The sequence below is a fragment of the Odontomachus brunneus genome, unplaced genomic scaffold (genome assembly GCF_010583005.1).
Source record: "Odontomachus brunneus isolate Ranch 3 - 2012 unplaced genomic scaffold, Obru_v1 Obru_scaffold_002, whole genome shotgun sequence".
NCBI classification, from domain to species: domain Eukaryota; kingdom Metazoa; phylum Arthropoda; class Insecta; order Hymenoptera; family Formicidae; genus Odontomachus; species Odontomachus brunneus.
In genome coordinates, this window is record NW_022639452.1 from 152,873 (window position 1) to 165,990 (window position 13,118).

General features: G+C 46.2%; 1 protein-coding gene across 4 annotated transcripts in view; it reads left to right on the forward strand.

Moving 5' to 3' along the window:
- Positions 1 to 856: 856 nt before the first annotated feature.
- Positions 857 to 13,118, forward strand: part of LOC116842200 (vesicular acetylcholine transporter) — a 54,929-nt gene continuing 42,667 nt past the window's right edge. For 2 of the 4 annotated variants that reach the window (XM_032811044.1, XM_032811062.1), the window contains exons 1-2: positions 857 to 1,002; positions 2,466 to 2,662. Coding sequence is in view for 1 of the 4 variants with exons in the window: in XM_032811070.1 (XP_032666961.1) it covers positions 4,036 to 5,796 (1,761 nt within the window). In the remaining 3 variants the exon portion in view is untranslated. Of the gene's footprint in view, positions 1,003 to 2,465; positions 2,663 to 3,867; positions 8,934 to 13,118 lie in introns of those variants that run through there. The other 2 variants (XM_032811070.1, XM_032811054.1) reach the window with 2 other exon arrangements.

Here is a 13,118-nt window from a genome sequence, read left to right on the forward strand (position 1 = left end):
ACCTATGGACCTTCCCATCTACGTTTCGTACAGTAGACTCCGGTAGCGGAGTTCGATATTCGCCGTCATCGAATGCCAATCAACAATCGTGACCCCACGAGTCTAGTGAAGCAAAACGGAAAAATGAAAAATTGCGCGGTGGCAATGTCTCCTGGAAAACGAAATGTACTATACTCACGACTGAATCCGCGCTTACCGAAGCAGGGTCTCGCAATCTTACCTTGCATACCGACCCTGCGTGACCGACCGCTGCGTGATGACGATGAGGATGCGATTGAAAAACACTGCCGGCTGGCCTGCCGGCCAGGCAAGCAAGCAAGCAAGCAAGCAGGCAAGCAGGCAGGCAGGCAGGCAGGCAGGCAGGCAGGCAGGCAGGCAGGCAGGCAGGCGGATAGACAGGCAGGCAACCAGCTAGCTAGCCAGACAGCCAGCCAGCTAGCCAGCACGTTCGAGAACCCCTTTGGCTCGGAGAGGGCGGCGGGGAGCTCACAGTCGCTTCACAGGTGAGGCCGTATCGACCTGACGCCAGAAATACCGCGCAGCATCGACCGTCGTCGTTATACCTGGTCTCGCCCTCCTCCGCTCCTCTCCGTTGGCCTCACCTATCGCCCCCGGTCACCCGGAGGATGCGGAGGGTGCCGTGCACCCAGTCGATGGTGGAGGGTTTGGGGGCTGACGCACGGTCTCGCTACCACCAATCCCTGGATCCTGGCGGCTGCGGCTGCGCCCTATCCGCATCCTCCACGGTGAACCCGCGATCGCCGCCACCACCGCTGCCGACGCCACCACCGCCGCCGTCGCTGCCGCCGCCGCCGCCGCCACCGCCGCCGCCACCGCCGCCACCGCCGCCGCCACCGTCGCCGCCACCGCTGCCGCTACGACGGCAAGAGAGGGCGCCGTACGACCCGGTGGCGGGGAGGACTCTGAGGGCAGACGTTCCAAAGCCACCCCGACGGAGAGACACGCCGAGACGCCCCAGCCACTGGGAGCCCTTCGGTCTTAGTAAGTATCCTGGTCGATCTCGTTTCCTGTTCCCTTGTGCTCATATTTTTCCCTCGTTTGCTCTTGGCGCCCAGGTCTTCTTCGTTCCCAGGAACGAACGAACGGTGCGTTTATACGTTCAACTTCTGTGCGAGAACTCAGTCCTTCCGCTACACTTCCCAACTCGATGTACTAGAATAGGTGGTAACTTTCGATACGCGATCGCTGCATTCGGAACATACTTTCCAATACATTTCCTGCTCTTGTGGCTTTGCGTTCGTTCTATTCTCAAAGATTGTATTCATTGAGGCAACCTGAAACTCGCGACGAGCTCGAGAAGCATCGATCTAAGCAATCGTTGCGTCGCGTACTACTTCTTGTTGCGTCGCGTACATATAATTGCTCTCTTTCAGTAATTTCCCATTTATATCAAGATATTCATACGTAATATGTGATTCGACGAGGTGTTCCTCGACAGGTATCGACAAGATGCCGTGTTATAATGTCAATGCGCGCGCACAGCTACCACCTTTACAAAAGTCCGAAACATCTTCACGCTTCTCTGGCTCACATTCCTCCGAATGTGATATCCGAAAGAACACTTGGAAGAAATTATGAAACGAGATTCGGAGTGTTTTCGTGTTTAGTAGCTCCGAATGAATGTCGCGCCGCAAGCAACACTGAGAAAATTCTAGAGTTTCGGTTCGAATTTGTGATTAGGAGAGCGATGGAATAACAAGGGATATCGCTACCCCTCCTGCAAACAACAGCGCACGAAATAACACGTGGCTGTCAAATAACTATATCGCGATGCGGCGAGAGGGTAAAAATTACCTTGGGAAGTTACGCACGTGTGTAATGCCCGGTCTTCCTCAAATGCATGGTATAGCACTCGGATGTTATAGATAGACGCAGAAACGCTATATTTAACTTGCCCATTGGTAACGCGTACATAAGATAATAGAAATGTTAGTAAAAATTGTGTCGACTATACGAGAAGACATGAATATATAGAATGCAAACGTTGCACAATATACCCCACTCATACTAGCGCGCGCGATTGCGCAAATGAAAAATATGTTGATAAATTTCAACTCGAAGGTCAACGGACCCTCGCAAACGCGGACATTGTTTCTATGAAAGAAATGAATTACGTGCCCCCGCTTTACACTTGTTCACTCGCCACACTCTCGTTGATTCTTGAATTTTAGTTTAATGTTCTTTTTTTTTATATCGCGACCAGTAGGCGTTTGAGTCAAAGAGGTCAACTTCGATCGCGAAAGATAATGTCGGATACATTGACTTTGTCGGATTTGCAAATACGTAGCTTGCAGAATTTCATCGCAGTCTGTTACGCAGTTTGCGCGCGCGCAATGCAGAAAACTCTTTCCGTCCCTTCAGCCCCAGAAGGAACGAATCGATCGTTATTGTTCCCGAGTCTCCGTCGACTTTAACCGATTGGAAAATATCACGCTTTGTTGCAGATTCGGTTGTTTGAACTCGGCTGAAAAGGTGGAGGGCCCAGGGACGCGAGGAACCAAGGAGTCGGTGAACGACTCGAAGGACGAAGACGGATCGGACGTCACCTCGACTCTAAGCGGCCTGCTAGCCGGTCTTCCGACCTTGGTGGGCCCCCAACGCCTCGCCAATTCTCTCAGGCAAAAGTTCGCTAGCAACTCTGGTGAGTCGTCCAATTCTTCCCGTCGAGTACTTATTATACCTATTATTCGTTGACATTTTCCGCAAAGTAGTCAATCCCGTGTTGTATCGATCTCGAGTCGTGCCGTTAGCGAGAATCGCAATTACACAAACGCCCGAGGAGCTAACAATCGATGCAACAACTGTCGTTTCAAATAATCCGACAATTTTGATAGTGCATTTACTGCAGTTGTACTTTGTGAGAATTTTTGATAATTTAAATAATACTGGACTAAATAAACGATAGAGGCAAAGTTGCCCGATTCTAGAGGGAATTAAAATCAAGCTATAAACACTTTTCATTTAAGATTGCAGAACCGGCAGGTTACTGAAAAAGTTGGTAAATGCACTTGACAACTTTTTCTGCAATCTCGCGCGAGAATTCCTTTCGGCTACTCTGAACGTTTGAGCAAATCGTTTCACTGATACATGACGATGTTGATGAGAAACATAGGCGACACACTTTTGCAGCGTATGCTCCACGGCATAAAGCAGGTCTTAATCAACTGTAACTTGTTCCCAACAACAAGCGACACTGTTCGCTACGGATAGTTGCATAATTGTTTCAACAACCGACAACTCGGCGAACGACTCGGACCACTATAGTTCCGGAACATTTTCGCAACACTTACACTCGTAAAGTGATTAGCGACGACACCGCTAACAATACCTCGCACGCGTTTCGAACCGCGCCCCTTGTTTTCTCAGCATTTTGCCGTGCTGTTTTTATCCCGAGGTAATACGAGGCGCGATATACTAAGATGTAGAGTCGATTTCGTCTTATCGAGGGGGAGCCCCCATCCGGTATCATGTTCTCTTTGAATTGCGGAAAGAGAGACAAGAGACAGGGACACAGAGACATAGAGAGAGAGAGAGAGAGAGAGAGAGAGAGAGAGAGAGAGAGAGAGAAGAAAAGAGCGAGGGCGAGAATATTACTACGCATATTCTCTCGCAAGGTGAATCCTGCAAGAAGAAAGTGTACGCGATCGCGGTTGGGTGTCGATTCGCGCTGACCAGGCCGGGTCAGGGCTCCCCTGTTTTCCCCTGAACAGCTTTCCCAGTCCCGAGTCGCTTCTCCGTCGTCGCATTGCCACGTTGTTGACAAGCGTGGAGAAGCTACGCGGCGCGCGCGCGCGTGTATATCAATATTCCGCGAGCTAATCGTGCCAACTCGGTGATCTGTTGTAGGTTACCCCCGGCCCGGCCTGATGCGCGCCGCCCCAATCGCGACGATCTCTTGGTCACGCTCGCTCCCCAAAGTCGCACGAGAGGTGACCGCAGTTAGTTGCTCCCTCTAAACAAACCCGGAAGACGTCGGTCGACCCGCAAGCGACCAGCTAGACTCGAGCCGCCACCATGACGACGATACCGATACTCAACATGGAGTTTGGCGAACTCAAAGAGATCGTCTGGTCGAAGCTGCAGGAGCCAAAAGCGCAGCGTAAGCTAATCCTGATCATCGTGTCGGTGGCGCTGCTGCTGGACAACATGCTATACATGGTGATTGTGCCGATCATACCCGACTACCTTCAGTACGTAGGCGCTTTCGGGCCTATCGAGGATACGGAGAACACAACCGGACCACCCGCTCATCACGGGCAGGACTCGGCCACAGGAATGCTGTTCGCGTCGAAGGCGATCGTGCAGCTAATGGTGAATCCGTTTTCCGGCGCGCTCATCGACAAAATCGGTTACGATATTCCCATGATGATCGGACTGTGCATAATGTTCCTGTCGACCAGCGTGTTCGCGTGCGGCAAGAGCTACAGCGTGCTCTTTTTCGCCAGGAGCCTGCAAGGGGTCGGCTCCGCATTCGCCGACACCGCTGGCCTCGCCATGATCGCCGATCGCTTCACGGAGGAAGCGGAACGCTCCAAGGCCCTCGGTATCGCGCTGGCCTTCATCAGTTTCGGCTGCCTGGTGGCACCGCCGTTTGGCGGCGCCCTGTATCAGTTCGCCGGCAAGGAGGTGCCGTTCCTGATACTGGCGTTCGTCAGTCTGGCCGACGGTTTCATGCTGCTGCTGGTAATGAAGCCGATCAAGGAGCAATTGCGCGACAGGAACAGGGAGCAAAAGTCGACGATACCAATCTGGCGGCTACTCATGGATCCGTACATCGCCGTGTGCGCTGGCGCCTTGATGATGTCGAACGTCGCGCTGGCTTTCCTCGAGCCAACCATCTCGCTCTGGATGGAGGACACGATGACACACGACAACTGGAAGATCGGTATGGTGTGGCTGCCGGCTTTCTTTCCACACGTGATGGGCGTGATGATCACGGTGAAGATGGCCAAGCAGTATCCGCAGTACCAGTGGCTAATGGCGGCCTGTGGCCTCGCGCTCGAGGGCCTTTGCTGCTTCATCGTACCCTTCTGCAGTACATACAAGATGCTGATGATCCCGGTGTGCGGCATCTGCTTCGGCATCGCGCTCATTGACACTGCCCTGCTGCCGACGCTCGGTTACTTAGTGGACGTGAGATACGTGTCGGTTTACGGTAGCATTTACGCGATCGCCGACATATCGTACAGCCTGGCGTACGCGGTAGGGCCGATCATAGCTGGCGGCGTCGTCGAAGCGATCGGCTTCACCGCCCTTAACATCGGCATCGCTTTCTCCAACTTGCTGTATGCACCAGTGCTCTACTATCTCAGGCACATCTACGACTTCAAGCCGTTCCAGGACGAGGCAAACGTGCTGATGCAAGACCCGCCCGACAAAGAATACCAGACGTATGTTCTTCAGGAACAGCGACCGATCACCGGCGAGATCGGCAATCACTTGAATCAGACACGCATGGAGACGAATGTCGACCAAGGCTACGACCGAAACTACCAAGCGACACCGGGCTACGACCAAGCTGGCTACGGGATGCAAAGCGCGAATACGATCGGCTACAACCAGGTCGTTCACGAACAACCGCCAGTCTACAATCAGGCTACGGCCGGCTACGGCGGCCAACACGGCGGCGAGCAGTACGGTCAGCAGAGGAATTACGCGCTGGAGCAGCAGGAACAGAGGGGCGCGCAGGTTGATGTGAACCCCTTCAGAAGAGCGCCTGATGCGGATCAACGGCCGGCCGGGGACAGTAACCCTTTCAGGCAAGGAATGTACTAGATCGTGACGACTGCCGCGCGATGTCTCGTCTCGTCGTCTGTTACAACGTCGATTACAGCGGCCGACTTTGGCTCGAGAGTGACGCTGTGTTTGAAAAAATAAGAGTGAGAGAAAGAGAGAGAAGAGAGAGAGAGAGAGAGAGAGAGAGAGAGAGAGAGAGAGAGAGAGTCTTCGAGACAGGCTTCCACTTATCAGCGGAAAAACAAACGCGCTCGCTGAATCTCGGTCGTACTCCGAGTATCGTCGGTCTTAGTCGGGGATGAGAGGCAACGACTTCCAAACAGTCATTCCGCGAACGATGAATCATGACGGTCCCGGGGCCTCAAGATTCGAGCTTTTACCTGATGTTTCGCTGGCGTGATGGCGCAAATCGCAAACGCAACGCGAAGGAAGGAGAGGAGAGACAACGCATCGATTTGGCGCGTCATCACTTACGACAAAATATATGACATTGAGAGACTATATAAGACTGAAGTGGGGGTAAGTAAGACAAGTGTGTCGGTACGGCAGAAAGAGAGCGGCCCTTTTCGTCGGAAAGAGAAATTTCAAGGAGAATGAGTAATAGTCGCAACATCGAAATAAAATTAGAGTGAGAGGGAACGTACGCGTGTGTCGGTGTTACGGAAGAAGAGAAAGGATCTTTGCGTCTTTTATCGCGAAATATGCGCGATCTAGGACGCGAATCGTCATTGCACCGAATAAGAGAGAGGTTTTGCGAGCGAGGATGCTGAGCAAGTTGTTTTGAGTTCTTATGGCTTTTCTTGAAAATATCGTTCTATCGTTGGACGGAAGTGTCATATCGCTAATTTTAAGGCATCAGAGAGAAATCTAGGAAGTAAGACTTTTAAGTTAAGTAGGCAATTGTATAGGAAGTTGCGAGAATGTGCGGTCAAAACTCGACGGTTGAAGTTTGCTCCGCATTGGCAAAGTATTCGCTTCGATCTTTGAGCGAGACCTGTTATCCTGATGCTATAATTATCGAGAAATGTCATCTCGACACTACTTGAAAGATAACACTCAGACCTACCAGTTTTCAATTAACGAAATCTGCAATCTGTTGTATATTTTATCATCAATGATATTCTTTGTCATAGTTAATTACTATAAACGTTGGTGAAGCGAAATAAAACATCTACAAGATTCTTCAATCAAATGCGTCTCGATTTTTTAAATTGTCGACATTTACGTTTCATCCGCACATCTATATATATATATATATATATATATATATATATCATTTTTTTGGAGAATATACCAATAAAAATAATTATTCCGGTCGATACGAAATGAAGAAGATATCTCTTGCGATCTCGTCGTTAAAATCCCAAATGGATAAAAGACCAGAACGATTATCTGTTCTAACCACAGAGAAAGTTGATGACTTTTACGCAGCGTCAAATCATCCGTAATCCGTGTCGATCGGGTACTTTGCTGCGATAATAGAGCAATACGAGTACCAAGGCGCAAGCGCCCCGAAATAAACGTACATATGTATTTTTATGAGATTACTTTTCCAATTGAAAAGATCTCGTTGATTTCGTTTATCGTGGAAAATTGCGCGATTTACTTAGAAGTAGACATGTGTGACATATTTCTATTTATATATATATGTATATATATATATGTATGTATGTATGTGTATATATGTATATATATATATATATATATATATATATATATATATATATACACATTATATGTATATAATTATATACGAAATTTTTTTTATCGTGTATCACAGTGACTCGGCTGCAAGGTTACGCAGCGATTATCGCGACATACTTTTCGATCGTTTAATATATACAGATCGTTTGAGATATATAATAATAATAATATATCGAAACGGCACATATACGGTATATATACCAACTGGACATTAATTGATGGCAATTTATGGCACATGCAATACGTGTACAATGTGTCAAATGTTTACGCGGTTGCGCGTGACTTTTTCAACATTATATATTTGCGTGTAACATTTCGTCCACGAGAGGAAACTATAAACATGATAAAAAGAAAGAAAAAGCCAATACGTTCAAAAAGACGGCCCGACTCGTCTTTAATTTTTGTTTGATTCTGCTTTCGTTGTCGATACCTGCCAAACCTTACAACCGAGCGAACAACATTCGTACATTCGTACCTACTCGTCGATACTAAGAGGCGTCGCGAAAAGCAACAACTGATTATTAATCAACGCGTACGCTGATAGCGACGGCGAAGCACTGATATGGCGATGATCGGCGACGTAAAGGGCGCGAGGAGGATTCCCTCTTCGATCGCATCAGAGAATCTGCTTTGCTCGCGATCGAACCTCGGGACCACTCGCCCACCGCGCGGACCCACGAGGATCGTCGCGAGTGTTTTCAGTTAACAGTGCCTGAACTTTGCAGTTTTTATCCCTGTTGTCGCGAAACTCGTAGTACGAACGAATATCGTCAACTCTCCCGTTGCATCCAAGCAAATGTGTACCCGACCTAACGTAACGTAGACACTATCTATTAGACCGCAAAATACATATGAGCATGTACCTAAACGTAGGCTACGTATTTTATTTTATAGCTAAAACAGAAAAGCGTTCTATCTTCGCGTTGTGGCGTTTCGTTTCTATGAGCTGGCCTCTAAACTTAAGAATTTTATCGTAATGGCAACGTATGACTCGCCGATAATAATCGCCGCGATTCTGCTGGAAGATCGAGATTGAATTGACTCGATCATACTTAACGACTCCTCATTCGAATGAGTTCCAGCTCCGCTCTATTTATTTTTTTAGCGATTTACATTTAAGACGATTAGGACGATCATGTGCGTTCAATATATAAATTACATTTACGTAAGATATTATCACTCATTCCTTCTCGATTTGAGACCAGTGAAGTCGTCGAGCTGTCGCGTACCGAGAGTACGCATTCATTATCGGCAAGGCGTTGCATCGGTTGCACTACAGTTATACGTACAGTTATACGTACACGTATTATACGTATTATACGTATGTCGCATAAACAACTATTTGTAGCTTCTCCTGTCTCTTGTAAATATACGTATATACACACACACATATACACACACATATTATGTGCCATTCATATGCATGCATATATATATATATATATATATATATATATATATATATATATATATATATATATATGTATATATATAATGCGTGCGGAAGAGAAAAGGAGAAAAGTGACTTTTTTCTCGTGGAAGCATCGCATACAGGATGACCCACAACTATTGCCAGTTCGTTCAATCCTACGTATTTTGTTACTAAAGCTCTCTGTTCAAATTTTGTCATTTTCTCATCTATTTAAACTTGTTTCGTCAAATATTTTCTTTTTTGTACCTCAACAATTATGACAGATTGAAACGAGCATTTTTCCTGTGTTACCCTTTTATCTCATCATTTTAAATAGTGACAGTTTTGTGAATGTTGTGAAAACGTCGGTATGCGAATATGAAAATTTTTCTTTTTTCTACGTCGAAATTAGAGGCCAGAGAGAGAGAGAGAGAGAGAGAGAGAGAGATAGAGAGAGAGAGAGAGAGGGAGGGAGAGAAAGACAGAGGAAGAAAGAGAGAGTGCTGAGCAAAGTTATTATTATCCTAACGCAAATGTATAAGAGTCAACAGTCTCGAAAATGTTCTTGAGAAAAGTGAAAAAGTTCTTTTTCGGAAAACAAAAGCAAAATCAGTTTTTTTTTTCTTTTTTAGACAACTACATATGTTTCTTGTCGTTTCCAGAAAACAATAATATAGATAGCTTTTTGGAAAATGTAACAAATATGACAAATAGCAACACGACAGTCGTTTTGTCTAAAGAATAACATGGAACAGTGCTCTTATTTCGGGGATACTTTCTCCATTTCGAAAAAAGGAACGAGTTTAATGTCTGGAATCTTATTTGAAATGTTTAATTCGTACGAGCAGTATTTTTACATATAACATAGCACGATATATTCCATATATCGAAACCTTGCTCAGCACTGTCGGGAACGATGTTGAGAGTGCGAATAGTTTCACTACGATATTTTTCTCATTTCTCGAAATCGAATTCATTTTCCAAGCATTGTGCGAGACGACGACATAGCGGATACCGGCGATCTCCAACTTATTACAAAGCTATATACGAAGTGCACGTACATACACATCATAAACAGGGAAATATGGTCTCGCCGGTATTATATATTAAATTATTCGTGCGCGGTAAACAGTCGATCGTGCACCTTGAGATTATCGTAAGCGTAGCGTATTACTTGCAATACATCCACACTTTGCGCGCACATGTACACACTTATACGTACATATACATACACATACAGCGTATGAACAACATACACACACACACACACACACACACACACATGTATGTATGTATATTTAATTGATGAAAAACCAAGTAATTTGAAATGCGTATATAATTGAAATCCTATGACACTGTAATGTTGTTGAACCGGTTATTAAAGATGTCATTGTTACCGAAGAATACCACATGTTGCACTTTATACTGTGTCGGTATACCTCATTGTTGATCTCTCGAGTCTACATCTGGACGTTGCGACGAACGGACGGATTTTCAAATTCGCTTACAACTCGACGCACGGTCGAAAGTATCGAGACAGCACCGATATCGTAGCGTGAGATAATGCAAAGGATCAGCAAGCAGTCAGAACGGAGCTCAAGCTCTCAAGTCTTTCGACACGCGTCGCGTGGTATTCGGACCAGATGAAAAAGCGAGCGCGGAAAAGCGAGCGAAAGCGATGACGACACGAGATATTCATGGAATGTCTGTGGGGCTGTAGTGTCACCCTAACCCTATCAAAGTGTAATAATATTTATATTAGGGCGCAGCTGAAAGAGGGTAGGGCGGCGTGCCGTAGGGCTGGGGTAAGCGAAATGCTTCGGAGCTATCCCCCCCCCTATACCGGCTGTTTCCTGGTAACAATCGGCCCACCGATATCGATCGCGTAACGAGTACGCGTCATCGATAACGCCGCTAATTCTATCCTGTATCGATTGATCGAACAATCGAATTATGTTTTATAATAGGGGCATGTACTCACAAAGCTACGTGTGCGTACGTCAGCAACTTTCAGTATAGCTTTCGCGCGTTACTTATTCTACCTTTCTTTGTAACGATGTTGTAAACAGGAAATGGGAATAGTCGTAGAAATAGTTTTAATTTCTCACACTATTTAATATATCGCGTTCCTACTCGTTCATATGATCCGTTTACTTTGAGAATTACACGAGTCATATGGTACACGAATGGATGTATCTACGTGTCCCGGATCGTAAGATTGTTGTGAGATTACAAATGACGTAAATATCGGTGTGCACACCTTAAGACGCGGATTATCGATTTTTTTTTTCTATTTTTGCTTCTCGCGACAGCGTGTCTAAAAGTCTGGTATTCTTGGGTCTGCAAAACACACAAGTGGAACTCGAGTTCGTTGTTTGACAAATATTACTTGAAAATCACGACAAAGAAACTGCTACTGCGTCACAAATTTTCTCGTTTTTGTTGCATCTTTGACGATTCGGGGCGGCAAATAGCATCGTCTTGTCGGAGACATCAATGAAATCCTCAAAGATCTCAACGGACAAATGAGAGCCTAAGTGAAACACGACGCTGCTAAGGAATTTTAAAAGGAGAGCAATGTTACGTTAAACTATGAATTATAAACGAATTGTCGCGAGGAGATGATAATTACGACGTATCGATATAAATCAGAAGGACTCATTTCGAGTTGATTAACCAAAAGACGTTATCGAGCGCGGATTTTGCTCGAGCACGTCCGTAGAATTTCGGCTAATAATATCTCAGAAACGGCTCCAAAGCAGCAAACGAGCCGACAAATCGGATTCACGGGATGCTGGACGTTACGTTGGACGCGGCCAAAGCAGAATAGCGCGGGGGGTAGTCCACACCGAACTCGATTAGGTTTCCGACGCCTCTCCGTCCTTGCCCTTTACTCCTTATCCAAGCTCGCGACCCTTCAAGATTGGCCAGGCACGATTAATTGACGGTAGTCCCTTCGAGACTTCGCGACGTGATTCGAAACGACAGCTACGAATTCCAGGAGGGTGCGAAGAAAGGCACAAGGGTGTACGTACTCGACGTGGATTCGTGTCGGGTGTCAGTACTGTAAGATTAAGTCATTGGCTCAAACTTGTTGATCATAATTGAAGTTACATTGTCTTGAGATATGTTGAGAGAGATCGTCACGACGAGTATCGTCAATTTTTAATACGACTAATTGCATGGACGAAGGGAGGATAGAGGAGGAGGAGGTGGAGGGGAGAGGTGAATAGATACAGTTTTCCGCGCGCGCTTTAAATGCTCTAAACATATTGTCTTATTCGTCCCCGCTTTAAGCTTTAACCGAACGAGGAAGAAAGATTCCATAATCTAATAGAATCGTATTATGCGTGTCATACGTGCACGATACGGCCATATCTCGTATACGTATCTCCCCCGAGTACAGACCCATTAATCATGTCGATACATGCAGCTATCGTTAGTGAGAGCGAACGTTAATACTCGCTAATTAACGATCCCACAGCGATCGCTACAGTCGAAATTCAGGACGAGAACTTTGCAGTCATTTGTCTTCAGGGTCGAACTATATATACTTGTGAGAAGTAAACGAAGCTACATATACGAACGAATACATACGGTACATTGTCGTGTCACGACCGGTCTCATCAATGTGTGGTTTCGAACAAAAACGTAGAGAGAGAATTCATTTGATACTGAATTTTTATGTGCACTTAAGTGACGCACACATGAATTACTGAAAAATCTGCCTCTGAAATAGAACAGATCCTGATGCTACGAAAAATTACGCATGCGATTTATTGAATTAATAAAAAATAAAATGGGACATATCGAATAGCATATCGTTAGCGACAATTTATCAATTGATCGAAACGCAAAGACCCAGTGACATTTAACATTTCCAGAACGTGATCCATACGCGGAGGAAGCTAATTTGGGAAATATGAACGCGCGCGTCAATGCTGAGTCGGACAATCGAATTAGAATTTGAAGGAGCGTGTCCGAAATGTTCCGCCGCGATTTCAGAGAAGGAAACTAGAAAGAAAAGGATTCGCAATGGCGCAACGAGAGCGCCACGAACGCCGAAGAACGCCGGTGTTGTGTCGAGGACACAACAAGCGATTAATCGGATTCAGGGATTATCGTGGCTCTCCTCGTGTCGACCGTAACATCGTTGCGGGTATCGTTAACGATTTTGAAAAAGCAATGGCGGGAATGATAAGCGAGACGATATCAATGATAGCACGGACAAGTCGAACAATAATTG